This window comes from Trichosurus vulpecula, chromosome 2 (assembly GCF_011100635.1).
Source record: "Trichosurus vulpecula isolate mTriVul1 chromosome 2, mTriVul1.pri, whole genome shotgun sequence".
Taxonomy (NCBI): domain Eukaryota; kingdom Metazoa; phylum Chordata; class Mammalia; order Diprotodontia; family Phalangeridae; genus Trichosurus; species Trichosurus vulpecula.
The window spans coordinates 39,952,553-39,968,605 of record NC_050574.1 but is presented as its reverse complement, the minus strand read 5'-3'; the positions used below and the strand labels follow the sequence as shown (position 1 = coordinate 39,968,605).

Genomic DNA, 16,053 nt, shown 5'->3' with positions numbered 1-16,053 from the left:
CTAGGGAGCAAAAAACCCACCCAGGTCAGGAACATCAGGCCAGCTGGCTACCAGGGCTTGGACAGGAAGGGCTTGGGGTGGTTGCATTCACCACCTGATCCCAAAGGCACAGAGTCCGACATATATCAAGCTAAATACTCGTGGACTGATTAGTTTGGACCGCAAAGTAAGTCTACAATGACTCAAACTCAGCTGGTCTGATCCCTTCATCGTAAGGGGGGAGCTGGTCCCCCTAAAGACTTGCTCGAGGTCACACAGCCAATCAGAAAACCAAAAATCCAAGCCTCCGAAGTGTTCTCCCTCCCCAGTGCTCTCTCCATGGTGCTGTCCATGGGGGACTCCCATTTTTCCAGGGCATCAGGACATGCTTTTTTCCAAGCAGCCCTGTGTGGTAGGGAGTACTATCTTCAGTATTGTTACCCCATTTTGCAGGTTGGGAAACTGAAACACAGAAAGGGGAAAATGAGTTGCTTGAGGTCACACAGCTATTAAGACCTAGGGAGTCAAACCAAGGTCATAGGATCATAGAGCCACAACTGGAAGGTGCCCCTTCATTTTCTATGTGAGTCAACTGAGGACCAGAGAACTTTGGTGACTTACCAAGGTCATCCAGGTAACAAGAGAGGCATTGTCTGAACCTAGATACTCTAATGCCTGAGGCAGTGTCCTTTCTAGCCTGTCCCATCCCCTGCCCTTTCCAAGCACTCTCTCCTTTACAGCATACTGCCGCTCTATTATAGAAGCTCTCCAGGGGAGGGGGAGGCATTGACCAAGAATATTTGGTGAGTGCCCAAATGACTAGTCAAGTCCACTTGTTTTCCACAAGTTTTTATTAAAGTGTAAACCCAAGCTCAGTTCTTTCCTCAACCCCATGAAATGCCCCAGGGGCGGGGACAGGGTGGCAGACAGGGAGATACCACCCCCTACACACACACCTCAACACCCCAGGGGGAAGGGATGATAGGGAGCTCCTGGCTTCAGGGGGTGGCTGCCCTGTCTAGGCTACTACAAGTCTCTGGCCATTCTAGGCACCCAGGGACCTCCTGCAGACTCCCAGATGGATGCACATCATCCTGAAGGCCATGTGGGTGGTGGGGGGGGTGCAGCAGGGATGATAGGGAGTCGGATGTTTGAGCATGGAGAGGCCCTGGCTAGGTTCCCCAGGGCTGGAAGGTATGTGTATGCGTTATGTGTGTGTGTGCCTGTGTGTATGATTGAGGATTGAGGAGGCTGGCGGGGAGGGGGGCAGGCAGGGCAGTTGAGAGAGGGCACCGGGGTGCTGTGGGCAGGCGGGTCCCGGGCCAGCCTGAAGAGGGGCTCATTCGGCTTTGGCTTTGGAACTTGCAGAGGCCCCAGTCCCTGGGATCTTTGAATAGATCCTGCAGAAAAGGTGAAGAACATGAGAAGAAAGAAATTTAATTAGAATACATGATATATGTATACATACATAGATATACATACACATACATAATATAATTAGGGCATCAGATCTGAGAGGGGCCTTTAGAACAGAGAAGGTCAGAGCTAGGAGGGGCCTTGAAATAAGCAACATCAGAGCTGGGAGGGGCCTAGAACAGGGAATATCAGAGCTGGGAACGACCTTAGAACATGGGATATCAGGGCTGGGAGGGGGTCTTAGAACAGAGAAGGATAAAGCTGGACCTTAGAACAGGGAATGTCAGAGCCAGCTCTGGATGCTTAGGACCCTACTAGAAGGGATATGGGATATCAGAACTGGGAGCGCCTTTAGAAAGTAGAATATCCAGTCGGTGAAGGGCCACAGAAAATGAAGCATAGCCTGTCATGTTTGAGTGGGATTCCTGAACATGGAATGTCAGAACTGGAAGGGTTCTTGGAAGACAGACTTTCAGAGCTAACCAGAAGGGCCCTGAAAACAGAAACCATTAGAGCTGGGGGAGGCCTTCAAACACAGAATGTCAGGGGTTAGTGAGATTTCAAAGATCATCAACTGCAATCCTCTTATTTTAAAGATGAGAAGAAGGGGCTTGCCTCAAGGTCATATGGTGAGTCAATGGCAAACCATGACTAATCAGACTGTTTCCCAGTCATGGCTTAGACCATGGTCCAGGTGCATTTCCATGCCTGACATCTAGTGGCTGTAGTTGGCATTACAGCAGAGAAGCAAGAGGTGTGCACTAGTTCTTTGGGAAGGGAATGAGTAAGGATGGGGATGGAATTTGGCACCAAGTGAAGACAGTAAAGGCTTTTGGGTCCACCCAAAAGGCCTCATTGACCTTCCCAGAGCCACAGACACACCAATACTCACTTAGCCTTGATGTAACTCAGCTGACTGTTCACCAGCCCAACATACTGGTCGATCTGGGCCTAAGGGAGGTGGAGAAGAGGTTATCTTGGGGGTGGAAAGAGAACTTCTCTCTTATCTCAGGGAGTCTCACGACTCCACTGGCCCTCACTGGAGGCCCCCAGCAGTGAATATTTTGGGGGAAGGAGCAGAGTAAGCCAGGAGCTGCTCACTTCCTTCTAACCCTAATTCCACAGTGCTCCCAAAGTCTATGAATTCCCCATTCTCTTCCCAGCCATCTAGGTCTGCATGCTTCCCAACGGTGCCCCCAAATCATTACCTTCTTCTCTTTCAAAGAATTACCCACAGAATCTTGTAGTTTGTAGGATATAACCATCGGGGAGCTGATGTATATATGTCCATTGGGCCCCAGCTGTGTTTTTTGTGGGATGGACTGTGTGTGTGTGTGAGATGGGGTTAATGGGGTAGGGGTAAGTGGAGATAGTCCTGGAAATCAGTTGTCCCTGATGGTGGGGGTGGGGAGGGGAATCAGCTAAGTGGCAGAGACACAGTCAGCTTAGGTATCAGTGGCTGGCATGAAGGTCACTTAAGTGGGGGGCGGGGGTCAGCAAAATGATGGTGATAAACTCAGCTTAGATGTTACTGGCTGGTATGAAGGCCAGTTAAGTGGGGGGCGGGGTGGACTCAGCTAAATGATGGAGACACAGTCAGCTTAGTCAGTGGCTGGCATGAAGGCCAGTTAAGTGGGGGGCGGGGGTCAGCAAAATGATGGTGATAAACTCAGCTTAGATGTTACTGGCTGGTATGAAGGCCAGTTAAGTGGGGGGGTGGGGGCTCAGCTAAATGATGGAGACACAGTCAGCTTAGCTGTCAGTGGCTGGCATGAAGGCCAGTTAGACCTTAGTCATCTCATGGGGAGGTGGTGGCACCTTGAAGAAAGGCTTCATCAGTCACAAGGTAAGGCTGTTTCTAGTGGGGCTGCCTCAGTGAACTAAGTGGGCTCCTAAGCTCCTACAGTTCATATCAGCTGTAATATTCCAGGGTTTGGAAGATCTCAACCTGCTAACAAGTTGACCTGTCCCTGCCTTGTGTCTCCTTAGTCCAGCGTTCACATGTTAGCAGGTAAACTTCCTAAGGCAGAGGTCTCACCAGGACACTCCATGGGATTTAAAACATTCCTTGGCTCCCCCAGGAAATCCCAACTTCTTTGCCAGGCCTCTGAGGCCTTCCCTCCACAATCCCACATACACCACCCTTTCCACACTTTCTTTTCTCTTTCTTCATATGATTTGCCATTGTACACTGAAGAGTGATGGTGTGGAGAAAGTGCTGGCTTTGGCATTCAAGGCTCTGGGTTCCAATTCTGATTCTAGGGCTTAACCAGCTGTGTCAGTTTGGGCACAGTTTTTGCCCTTCTTTGGTTTCAGGCGGCCCTCTGAGGTAACTTCTAGCTCTGGATCTATGATCCCTATGACCTCTGAGGTCCTCTTCGGCCCTAAATCTGTGACCCTGTGAGCCATGATCCAAGCAGAATGACTAGACCACTGCCACAGTTTCATCCTGTCTTTTACCATCACACTGCTTCCCTAAGCCTCAAATGGCCTGGATCTCTGTCTCCTGCTTCCTCCTAGGCCTAACCCAGGGGCCCTCTCCTCCAGGCCTCCCTGAAGTCCCTTCCCTAGCCCTCTAAAAGTGATCTCTCTCCTCTAATTTCTCACCCTCACTTTGCTGTTCTTCATTTGTGTCCAACTCCTTCAGACCCCATTGGAGCTTTCCTTGGCCCCAGGGATACTGGTTTGTCATTTTCTTCATTTTCTTCTCTAGCTCATTTTACAGATGAGGAAACTGAGGCAAATAGCGTTAAGTGACTTGCCCAGGGTCACACAGCTTGTAAATGAGGCCAAATTTGAACTCCAGAAGGGGAGTTTTCTTGACCCCAGGCCCGGCACTCTGTGCACTATGGCGCCACCTAGTAGCCCTTTATCTAGATTTTCCCTTTGCCCTAATTTGCCTCTCACATTCACTAGGCTCATAATGTACAAGTCCTGCCTGAAACCTTTCCTGCCTCACTTAGATTGCAAGCTCCTTGAGGAAGAAATGAGTCTTATTTCACTTTTGTATCCCCAGTGCCTAGCACGGGTCCTCCACACACGGCGGAGCCTTCCTGAAGGTCTGTTACATTAAATTGGCCAGTGAAGACAGTATGGCCTGATGGAAAGAGCTCTGGATTTGTAGTCATGAGGCCTGGGTTTGAATTCTGTTGTATTACTAGCACTGGGGAAAGGAAAAGATAAGCATTCATCCAGTGCCTACTGTGTGCCAGGCAATGTGCTGAATACTTCACAAATATGATCTCACTTGACCCTGGAGGTAGGTGCTGTTATTAACCCCAAAGAGTCAGACAGGTTATGTGACTTGCTTAGGGTCACACAGCTACTGAGTGACTGATGTTGGATTTCAATTCAGATCTTCCTGATTCCAGGCCCCACACTCTATCCACTGTTCTCTCTGGGACCTGGGAGGAAATAAGAAAAATTTGACTTCTCTAAGACTCTTTTTATGTCAAATGAAGGGAATGGACTAAAAGGACAGGAGCCTTCATCCTTAGACTAGGATCATGGATTTATCTTCTTAAGGCTCGATTCTGACCATGCTACCCCCTCATTCCATCAACGTCAGTGGCTCCCTGTTATTTTCAGGATCAAATGTAAACTACCCTTGCTTTCTAAGCCTTCCACAGCCTGGTCCCTCCTGACCACCTCAGTCTTCTTAGACCCACATACACACACAGTCTGTGTTCCACTGACATTGGCTTCCTTATTGTTTCTCGACCCCAGACACCCCATCTCCTGAAGCTGGGCAGTTCCCCTGGAATTCCCCCATGTCTAGAATGCTCTCCTTCTTCACCTCCTGCTTTGTGTTTTCCCTGGCTCTCTTCCAGACTCCCCCAAATCACACCTCTGTATGAAGCCATCCCCAGTCTTCCTTCACCTTCCTGACTTTCTTCTGTTCATTATCTCTCATTTATCCTGTACATATTTTGTTTGTACAGAGTTATTTTGGAGCAGCTAGGTGGTGCAGAGCACGGGAGTCAGGAAGACCTGAATTCAAATACAGCCTCAGACTCTCACTAGCTGTGTGACCCTAGGCAAGTCACTTGACCCTGCTTGCCTCAGCTTCCTCATCTGTAAAATGAGCTGGAGAAGGAATACTATTTCAGTATCTTTGCCAAGATAACACTAAATGGGGTCACAAAGAGTCAGACATGACTGAACAACAACATAGCTGTTTGTCATAATTGTCTCCCCCCTTAGATTGTGAGTTTCTTGAGGGCAGGAACTCTTTTTTGCCTTTCTTACTATCCCCAGCCTTAGCACAGAGCCTGCACTCAGTAGGTGCTCAATAAATATTTATTAACTGACTGACTTACGGGAGGAGAGCAAGGTGATTTAGCTCCACACTCTGGGGGTGGAGACAAAGGGTGTTTGATCTTATTTGGGTATGGGTATGGGACAGCAGCCTGGCTGAGCTCCCAGCTATGTTTCTAACATTGTGTGTGTGTGTGTGTGTGTGTGTGTTTGGCGGCGGGGCGGAAGGGGGGGGTGGCGGGAGGGGGGGGGTAGAGCTATAGTCACTGGGGCGCAGAACGAACTTGGAGCCCAAAGGAGCTTAGCTGAGGGGAGGTTCATGGCACAGATTGTGTCTGTCAGAGTGTAGTAACAGGGGAGTCTGCAGTCCTGAATTTGGAGTCAAGACACTGGGTTTTGATTATTTGTTCTGCTACTGAGACAAATCCCTTACCTACTCTGGGCCCGTTTCCTCATCTGTAAAATGGAGGGGGTGCCCTGCATGACCTCTAAATTCCTTTCCAGTCCTAAATCCTATGACCTTCCAGGGTCCCTCCAACTCTAAGGACCTATGAGCCTATGGAAGAAGGAGCAAAGGGGGTGGGGAAGCCTGGCTGTTGTGTGACTTGGCCCAATTTGTAGAACTCAGTTTAGCCCAAAGGTCAGCTGACTTGGTTGTCTCTGGCTGGGATGTGTGTCCAGGACAAACAGGTGCTGGGGCGGCATGGGGGTGGGGGGTCAGAGTGTTTGTCCAAACTGCCACCATGTCAGCAACAAATATTGTTGCTTGGCTTTTTAAGTGTCATTTGGCTAAACCTGGGGGTCAGCTAGCCCCAGTGTCTTTGGTTGTCTGGGAGGAGTGTCAGTCGGTTGTCATGCTGTCCACCTGCCAGAATCTAGTTGGCAGGCGGGCTGGGTCAGCTTGCTTTGTATGCCTAGAATCACTGGGGTATGGGGGTAGAGATGTGGGTGGGGGGCTGAGTCTCTTCTTACCTGGTGTTGCCGGTACAGCAAAGGAAAGGTAAATGCACTTATCACACCTGGAAAAACAGAGTCAGAAGTGAACAACTGTGGAGGAACGGCCTCAGTTCCCACCTGCCCATTGGCTCTCCCCACTAGCTCACCCAAGATGAGAAGAGTCAACCCGTTGAAAACGGCTCCCACAAAGGTCAGGATGTAGAAGAGAAGAGCCAACTGTGGGAGACAGCCAAGGTTAGGAGGATCCTTGGGGGTGGGAGGAGAGGCTGTGAGCTTCCCTGCTAGTGCTAGGGGGTGGGGTGGGCATGTTAATTCTTCCTCCCCACCACTAGACAGTCTGTGCTCTCTACTTCCCAAGTCCGTGGGCCCCCGAGCTGTGCCCAGTGTCCCGAGGACCATGTCCTTCCCAAGGCTGTGAACTTTAGCCAGCGGCACCTCTGAAGTCTGAGGACAATTTCTCCACCCCTAACTCCCACACATGCACAGGCAAGTTGTGGAGTCCTGTTCTTTCTAGAACAGTGAGTTTGCCTTAGAAATGTTCCCCAGGGGCAGCTAGGTGGCGCAGTGAGTCAGGAAGACCTGAGTTCAAATCCAGCCTCAGACACTTGACACACTAGCTGTGAGACATTGGTCAAGTCACTTAACCCCAATTTCCCTGCCTTTCCCCCCCACCAAAAAAAAAGAATGGTTTTCCAGATCTGTGACCAACCCCTTTCAGCCCTATCCAGCCCGAAGCTTTGAGTACCCTCTATCATTTCTCCAAAAGGCTGTGTCCTCCCCTCCAACACCCAGCTGTAAGGTCCCTTAGGCTAAGTACTCCTCCTCCCACGATAAGTCTATACTTTTCCCTTTTACAAAAGGATGCTGCTGGTAATGGTGTCTATAGGCAGGAGTTCCATGTGTGTTTCTGGTGGTGGTAGGAGAGCTGTTTGTGGAACAGGCAGGGTTGCCAGAAGCCCTGTTACCTTGAGGGAATCAACCAGGTCCTCCACCAGGAACAGATGTCTCAGGAGCGTCACCCCAGAAACCACTTGAGCTGTGATCTGTTCGGTGTAGCGGGCTGTCTGCTCCCGGCTCAGGCTCAGATCCACATCCAGGTAAGCCCTGAATGGAGGAGTAGGGATGGGGAGGGGAAACCAGAAGTTTGGACTGGAAATGGTTGGGGGGATATCCTGGCCACGCAGGGCCCTCTGGTGGTCTGAAGAGGAACTTGCAGGACAGGGTGCTCTCAGAAGAATCTGTGACCCCCCCCCCCCCCAGTATTCCTTAACAGTACCAAAGGACCCTGATGGCTGAGATGCTAGAAGACCGACAGTGCATCGCCACCTGGTGGTGCACAGCGGGACCACAGAGTAGTGTACCCAGGAGAGGTCCTGATCTGCAATGCCTCCTGGCAGTCAAAAGCAGGACCACACCAAGGGGCCAACAAAGGATCCTTCCCACCCACCCCACTGCTTTCATCAGCCTAAGGGAGAGGGAGGCGGAAGGTGAGAGGGAGAGGAAAGTGGGGGACACATAAGATATGAGAGCTGAGTGGGAGACTGTCAAATCAGAACTCCTCATTTTAGAGATGCCCAAGGTCACACAAAGTTCAGAAATGTCAAAGCTGTTGTTTGAAGCCAGAACCTATGATCCCAAATCTACGGCTGTTCCCATGATACTCTGATTGTTTCTCTTGCTTGGGGTTACAGCGTGAGCCAGTGACAAAGACAAGGTTAGACTCCAGGGCTCTTGGGCAGTTCATTAGAGAGATGGAGAGGAGGCTCAGATACTTTAGGGGATCAGAGTTCAAGCACTGGCTGGGATTAGGAGTCAAGGATGCCAGGTTTAAGGTTGGTTTGTGGGTAAGGAGTAGCATGGTAGGGGGTGGGGTCAGGGTTGAGGTTCAAATTAGAGTCAGGGTTGGGATCAGGTTCAGGGTTGGAATGAGGGTCAAGGTCAAGGCTGAAGGGTATCTTACTGGAAGGGGTTGGCCCCATCACCCCGGTGCACAGCCTGCAGTGCCTTGTGGTAAACCCTGAGAGAGATGGTGATTGCCAGCACGGCCAGGGCTAGGTGGGAGGCCACGGAGACAATGCTGAAGTGTAGGAGGCAGAGCAAGGAGACCATAATGCCTGTGAAGACCACACCTGATGTCCTTGTGTCCCGCCAATACAGTAGTTCTGCCACTGCGGAGATAGGAGGTGAAGTGGGGGGTGGTTCAGAAAGTACCTCTAGGTCTCCAACCCCTCCCAGCTGTACCAAACGCAGAGACTCAATTTGGAGTGATACAGTGTCAAAGAACATCAGATCTGGCCCAACCGCCATCATTTCATGGTGGGTAAACTGAGGCCCAGAGGAGGGAACTGACCCACTTCAGGATCAATCTTGTAACAACTGAATAGAATGGCTAAAAATAACTTACTTGGTGCCCTGAACAGAAGGAGGGAAGTTAGAGTAATAATAGCTAATATTGATATAGCAGTTTATAAAGTGCTTTAGATATATAACCTCATTTGATCCTCATTCAATCCTGGGAGGCAGGGGCTATTATGGATCATGGACTAAAAGAACTAAAAGGAACCCTAAATACCTTAAATAAAATAAAGTTCACTCCCAACTCTATTTTACCCCTAGAGAAATTAAGGCTACCAGATGAAGGTCACACAGTGAGTCAACTGGCCTGGAACTGAATTCTCCCAACTCCCAGGCTAGGAGTCTTGACCTTCCACACATCTTCTCCCTCTCTCTGTATCAGGCAATCTCAAGAACAGCCCCTCAGATTTACTGTCCAAACGAGGATCAAATTCTGATGAGACCACCCCTTTTCTCTCTCCCACCGACTCTACCCAGGTCACAGATAGAGTGGCCTCCTGTCCTCCAGCCCTGGTTCTTCCCCATGGCCCCTGACAGCAGCCTGCCCCTTCCCACCTGGGCATAAGCACACCAGTCCTTCTGCCTCCCAGGCTTAGATTACTTCCTCTCTTCCCTGTTCTAGGGATGTGAAGTCCTCTCAATCCTTTCTGAACCCCCTCCCTGAGACCCCACTTATTTCATTCACTATGATAGGACCTCTCCCACAAACAAGGGGAGACAGCATTCGGGGCTGTCTTCCAAGTGCTCCATCCACAATCTTGTTTCCCTTCCCAGACCCAGAACTCCCATAACAGAACCTTGGAAGAGAGAATGATAGAACCTTAGAACATAGAACAGAAAGTATTGGAGCTGAAAAGGACCTTAGAACACAAGAGATTGAAAGGCAGGATGGGGAGAGACCTTAGAATAGAGAACTGCAGAGTTGGAAGAATATAGAATGTCAGAACTAGGAGGAAGCTTGGAACAGACCATCAGAGCTGAAAGGGGTCAAAGAACATGGAATGTCATAACTGGGAAGGACCTTCCAGACCATGCATGACCAACTTCCCAAATTTTGCAGATGAGGAAACAAACCCAGGGAGGGGAAACTAAGCCGGGATCAGACATGGAATGGGGGAGGGGGGTACCCTCAAAGTCTGCTAAATACCATGGTTGGTGTGAGGGTAGGACAGTGGGGGTGGGGTGGAGACAGAGGCTGCCAGAGGTGGGGACTAAGTTTAGGCTGGACTCAGGGGAGCGGTAGAGGGGAGCTGGTGTCTGATTCCCGCAGCTGTCAGGAACCAATCCTTCCTCCCTCCCTCCCCCCTGAGTGACAGCTCCATCTGTCACCCTGGAAAGGAATGGTGCCTCTCAGAGAGGGGAAAAGGGGCCCAGCGACCCCCTGATCCAAATGGCCCTGGTGAGCGTTTTGAGAAGAGATCCCCCTTCTTCCCATCCTCTTCTTAGATAGGGGTCTCCCCCAGGGGCTTAGTGGACCCTCCCTCCACTTTATGGTCCACAGGACGTCGAGGCTGCAAAGGACCATAGAGCCCGACCCCTCCCCTCCTGTGGGGAGGAGTTTCCCTATGGAGCAACTGAGGCACAAAGGGGGGCAAGGGCCCATCCAAGCTCACACAGCAGACCATGCTCCCCTCCAGACCCCCACCCATCCCCACCTTTGCTGCCTCCCATCTCGGCGGCCGGGGGTCAGGGCGGAGCAGCAGCGGGTCCGCCGGGTATGAAGCTCCAAGAAACAAGGGGGGAGGGGTCGGAGGAGAAAGGGAGGGAGAGAGGGAGGGGGCAAGGCAGGGGGCGGGGCGTTCTGTAATTGACCAATAGCTGCGCCCGGGGGCCCCCTAGCGGAGACAAGGAGAAGGCTTACTGCGAGACAGCCCGAGGTGGGGCAGGAGGGGGTGGGTGGGCAGCGTCATGCCAATAGAGCTCCTCTGGTGGGTGGAGAGAGGCGGGAGAGAGGCGAGAGGAGCCCATAGAAGGTAAGGGGGAGAAGCTACCCAAAGGGGCGGGATCTTCTTCAAATCAACCAATGGTGACCATGCAAGTTCTCAGAGCGAGCCAACGAAATGGGAAGAGAGAGAGAGAGAGAACTTGGAAGGCGGGACTATTTAGGAAATAAAAAGAGACCTGCCAGTGGGAGGAGCAGAGTGGGGGCTCTGTGGGGGCAGAGAAAGACACTGAGGGGGCGTGGCTTAGCTAGACTTAACCAATGGAGCTGGGCGGGGGAAGGGCTGGCAGAAAGAGGAAGGTTTTAGGGGGAGAAGTCTGAAGCAGCGCCTCTAGATGAGGTGAGAAGGTACAAAGTAAAAAGAATGATCCCGAAGAGAAAAGGCAAGATGGATGGATCCTAATTATATCCCCCGCAGTGGAACAGGAGAAAAGGAGTCCTATGACTGGCAGGCGAGAGGTACGGAGTGGGCGTGGGCTATACGGAATCAGCCAATAGGGACGCTTTGGGTCACCCAATCAGGGGATAACAAAAGCAGGGGGAGGCGGCATTTCTCTTACTTAACCAATGATGCCCTGGCGCCCCCTGGCGGGGAAGGAAGAAAAGAGTAGGAGAGTTGGGGGAAAAGGGGAGAAGAGGACAAATTCTATTTATAACTAGCTAACCGTGGTACCCTAGAAAAAAGGAACAACGACAAAAAAAAGTGAGATGGGGGAATGCAGAGGAGGGGGCAGGATCTACCACTAACCAATGGCAACGTTGAAGGGCTACGTAATGTAATAAAATAAGGGAGAGTAAGGAGGAGAGAGGATGCTGGATTTGAAACCATCCCATGCTTGGTCCTCTAGTGTCCCTTAGCGGAACAAATGCTAGTGAAAACAGGAGTAATCTAAAGGAAGGATGGGATTACATGAACTTGCCAATGGACCAATGAAAGTTGAGATAGCCTCGAAGAGTATGAGGATTATTTATAATTAACCAGTAGAGGGGTCCCTGTGGGAGAGGATAGGCAAGAGGCAATAGATAGGGAAAAGAGAAACAGAGGAAATTATAAGCAACTTCAGTGTTACCCTCGACTCCACTCTCACTCCACCATGTCCAATTTATCATCACCTGGACACTCACCCAGCTGCTACCCAGGTGCAGGCCCTCATCCTTTTATACCTGGACTATTGCAACAGCTTGCTGGTTGGTCTCCCTTCCACAAGTCTCTCCCTACCCCAGTCCACCATCCTCCACTCAGCTGAGAAGTGATTTCCCTAAAGCAGAGGTCTTCCTTCCCTATTCAACCAACTCCAGTGGCTCCCTCTTGCCTCCTTAATCAAATGTAAATTCTTCTGTGCAGTATTTAAAGCCCTTAATGACCTGCCGCCCTTCCTATCTTTCCATTCTTCTTATACCTTTTCCCCCTCCATATACCCTGGATGCAGTGACGTTGACCTACTTGCTCCATTTCTAGACTCCATGTCTTTGCAATGGCTGGGTCTCATACCTGAAAGGTTCTGCCTCATGACCTTCACCTCTTCCCTGGCTTTCTTCAAGACTCATCTCAAGAGGCAACTAGGTGGCTAAGTGGATAGAGCACAAGTCCTGAAGGAGGACCTGAGTTCAAATCCAACCTCAAATGCTTGCTAGCTGTGTGACCCTGAACAAGTCATTCAACTCTGATTACTTCCCCCCCCCCCAAAAAAAAACCAAACTCAGCTCAAATCCCACTTTCCATGAGTCCTTTCCTGGTCTCTTCCCCATTCTCTGAGATTACTTCCACTGTATGTATCATGACTATAGATGGTTACAAAATGTTTTCTCCCTCAATAGAATGCAAGTTCCTTCAGGTCACATTTTTTTTTTGCCTTCCTCTGTATTCCAGCTCTTAGCCTGGTACCTGGGACATAGTAAAGGCTGAATTAATGCTTTTGCCTGACTGACTGAATGGGAAGTGGGGGAAAGAGGAGGAGGGCACAAGGAAGGGAGAGGGAGAGGACTGGGAAAGATAGAAGATGATAAGAGGAGTGGGAAAGGGGGGAAAGAAGAGAAGGGAAATAGAGTAGAAGTTGGAGCAACCAGTACAGGATGGAGATGGCTGATGATCTACAGATAGACCAATGGAAGCACATCCCTAGTGTTTTTTCCACCCTTCTGCCCTTAACCAAGACTGAATTTCCCTTCCCATATGTCTCTTCAGGCTCCTGGTCGTCTTCAGAGTGTTCCCTGAGTAACAACATGTTATCATGTCCACACTATTCGCTGCTTCCCTAAATAAATACTGAAGTTTAGAGCACCCATCTAGCCTAGTCCAGGAGTATCCCGGGTACTATTCTCTGTCACTCTCTTTCTTCCATTGGTTTCTTCCAGGAAGAGGAGGTCTCTAAATCCTGCCTCCCCAGAGTCATCCAGGTCGCAAAGGCAAATACTTACCTAGGACATGAATTTCTAGAGTGATTCCTGATTGCTCCGAGCTGTCCAAGTGCTGCCCCGTGATTGGCTCCCGCTCAATTGCTCCCCACACCTCCCCCTCCTCTTCCGGATCTTCCTCCTCCCGCCATGAGTTTGAGTCCGGAGACCCCAGTGAAAGAGGCGGGGAGGGGGTATGGGTCTGGAGGGCTGAAATTCCTTGACGTGGGCTGAGATGTGACCAACAGACCTCAGGCAGCGAGGGGTCAGGTGGGAGGCGTGGCACTTCCAAGTCTTGGAGGCAGAAAAGGAGGGAAAAGAGGATATGAGCTTCTCCTTAGGGGTACACCTCCCGCCCCCACCAAAATAGCCCAATATTTGGGCCCCCTCCCTCCCCAGATTCAGTCACGCTCTTCTCCAAGATTCTAATAACTCCCATCTAAGAATCTACGCTTCTGCCCTCTCTCGCCTACCTTGCCCTGAAACCACCTTCAGCTAAACCTTGAACCTCCTTCTCAACTGTACCCTTTCGGCATACCTTCCCCAGCCAGTCTGGGCTCTGGTCTGCCCTCCTCCTCCTCGCCCTCGCCCTCATCCTCCGAGGGGCTGCTGGCCGAGTCCTCCGAGGCCGCCAGCCCCGACTCCCAGGCCAGCTGGTCCAGGCGGAGCCGTAGTTCGGCCTGAGGAGGGCCTTCCTGGCCAGCCCGTCGTCCAGGCTCCGGAGACTGGCTCAGGCTGGGAATGCTCTCCAAGCTGTCTCCCAGGCCCGATGGGCCCGGTTCACGGGGTTCAGAGCGGCCAGAGGGGCGAGGCCGGCGATGGATGGAGTCCCGGCGGTTGCCCCCGGCTTCGAAGGCTATATAGGAGAAGGTCAGCTCTCGGGGGGTCCCCCAATCCTGCGACGTCGTCTCCTCCTCCTCCTCCTCAGAGAACTCCCGAGCAGTGTGCAGCTCCCGGAAATCTGAATCGTCGTTTCCACCTGGAAAGACACTGGCTTTGAACTGGTGTCCCCTTAGTGCCAGTCACCCACCATCCCTAAACTCTAGATTCCTCTCAGAAGATCCAGGCCATGCTCACAGGATTTTAGATAAGAAATGGAATTTACAAATCACCTAATCCCACTTCTTCATTTTTACAGGTGAGGCAACTAAGGCTCTGTTTCTTTCCCTGAGTTCAAAACAGATTACCACCAGAGTTGGGATTTTCTCTCAGCAGCCCCTGATCTGTCTTCTCCCCACCAGTACTAAGTGGCTATGACTTTATTTCCCACCCCCCACCCCCCAGCAGTACCTTCTCAGCAGTTCCTCCTCATTTCTCCTTAGAAAGTATAAGCTTACCATGAATCACTGACTCCTCCTCAGAGCTCTTTGCAACCCCTCCATGTAGCACCCCAGAAATGCCCCTGCCATAAAGGAAATGGAGGTCGACTCTACTCACCATCTGTGGAGTCAGGGGTGGAGGAGGCAGTGGATGGTGCTTCTTCTAAGAAAGAAATAGAATCTTAGACACAGCCCGGAAATCTTAGACACTCAGAATCGCAAAATTCAGTCTTGGACGCTTGGAGTCTTGGAATTTTAGACTCATAGAATTGTGGAATTATAGAAATTTAGACTTTGGGGATTTTAAACTTTGAGAACTTTAGAATGATAGCATCTTAACCTTTAAGAATCTTAGTTCCAGAAGTGAGCCTAGAAAGCAGAATGTCATAACAGTAAAAGACTTTAGATATCGTCTGATCCTCTCCAATTTTATAGGCGGGAAACGGAAGCCTGCATAGGAAGGTTTGCCCAAGGTTTCTGGCTTTACTGATATAAGAAAAGACTGATCCAGAACTAGCACCCAGTTCGTGTGATGCCTCTGTACCAGCAAAGGGGATGGGAATGGGGGAGTGGAAAGCATCTGATACTCCCTTCTCTATACTTGAAAATTTAATTCCAACTCTATAAGGAAAGATGAGGGGTGGGGGGCGGTGTGTGTGTGTGTGTGTGTGTGTGTGTGTGTGTGTGTATGCGTGCACTTGTCCAAAGCTGGAAAGAAGATGTGGGTGTACGAGACTGCCCCTTAGAGGCGGTGGCCCGGGATTAGTCCCAGGGAGTCCTGGGAAAGGGAGAAGGGGAGGAATGGGGCGGGGAATGGCAGTCTTCCCCTCCCCCATTCATCCTAGGCCTTTCCCTAGGATCAGCACCACGGCTCTGGGACAGCTCCAGTTCTCCTCAGGTCTCTCTCGGTCCCTTTCAGTTCTACTGGCTGGGCCTGGCTCTCGACAGCCTGTTCTGTTTAAAAGTGGAAGGCGCTTAGAGATCATCGAGTCTAACCCTTTCATTTGACAAAGGGGGGAAACTGAGGCCCATGGAGAGCTATATTAGTTGGCTGGCGCTGGGAAGTGGATTCTTTCTTTGTCCTTACCCCATCAACCCTGGAAATCCCCTCCCTTCTCGAACTGGCACCCCTACCCCAGGGACTGGGGGGACTCACTGCAGTGGGCGAAGACAGGCAGCACCTGGCCCATGGCCCCGCCCGGGCCCGCTCCGGCCGCGCCGCCCAGGGCCCGGGGCCCCTTGTGCTCATCGCCCCGGCACCGCCCCAGCCGCCGCCATCCGCAGACCGTCGCCGCCTCCCTCCCTCCCTCTCCTCGGGGCCTGGGCGGGCGGGGCCCCGAGCTGGAACCGAGGGGAGAGAAGAGAAGGGGGTGGGGGACTGCAGCATGAGCCCCGGGCCGGGGGCGGGGCTTGGGCTGGGGGGCGTGAGCAAGT

At 51.3% G+C, this 16,053-nt stretch overlaps 1 protein-coding gene across 3 annotated transcripts; it reads right to left on the bottom strand.

The window, feature by feature from the left end:
• Positions 1 to 812: 812 nt before the first annotated feature.
• Positions 813 to 15,827, bottom strand: RTN2 (reticulon 2). 3 transcript variants are annotated; one of them, XM_036742581.1, is made up of 10 exons: positions 15,776 to 15,827; positions 14,738 to 14,782; positions 13,839 to 14,279; positions 13,325 to 13,594; positions 8,570 to 8,777; positions 7,575 to 7,713; positions 6,756 to 6,825; positions 6,625 to 6,671; positions 2,288 to 2,346; positions 813 to 1,379 (listed from the first exon to the last, which is right to left on the bottom strand). In XM_036742581.1, the coding sequence occupies exons 1-10, from the start codon at positions 15,807 to 15,809 to the stop codon at positions 1,319 to 1,321; spliced, it is 1,374 nt and encodes a 457-aa protein (XP_036598476.1). In that variant the 5' UTR covers positions 15,810 to 15,827; the 3' UTR covers positions 813 to 1,318. The 3 variants fall into 3 exon arrangements, with proteins under 3 accessions (XP_036598476.1, XP_036598477.1, XP_036598478.1); XM_036742582.1 differs by lacking the exons at positions 13,325 to 13,594; positions 13,839 to 14,279; positions 14,738 to 14,782; positions 15,776 to 15,827 and adding an exon at positions 10,826 to 10,884; XM_036742583.1 differs by lacking the exons at positions 13,325 to 13,594; positions 13,839 to 14,279; positions 14,738 to 14,782; positions 15,776 to 15,827 and adding an exon at positions 10,620 to 10,701.
• Between the last annotated feature and the right edge of the window lie 226 nt (positions 15,828 to 16,053).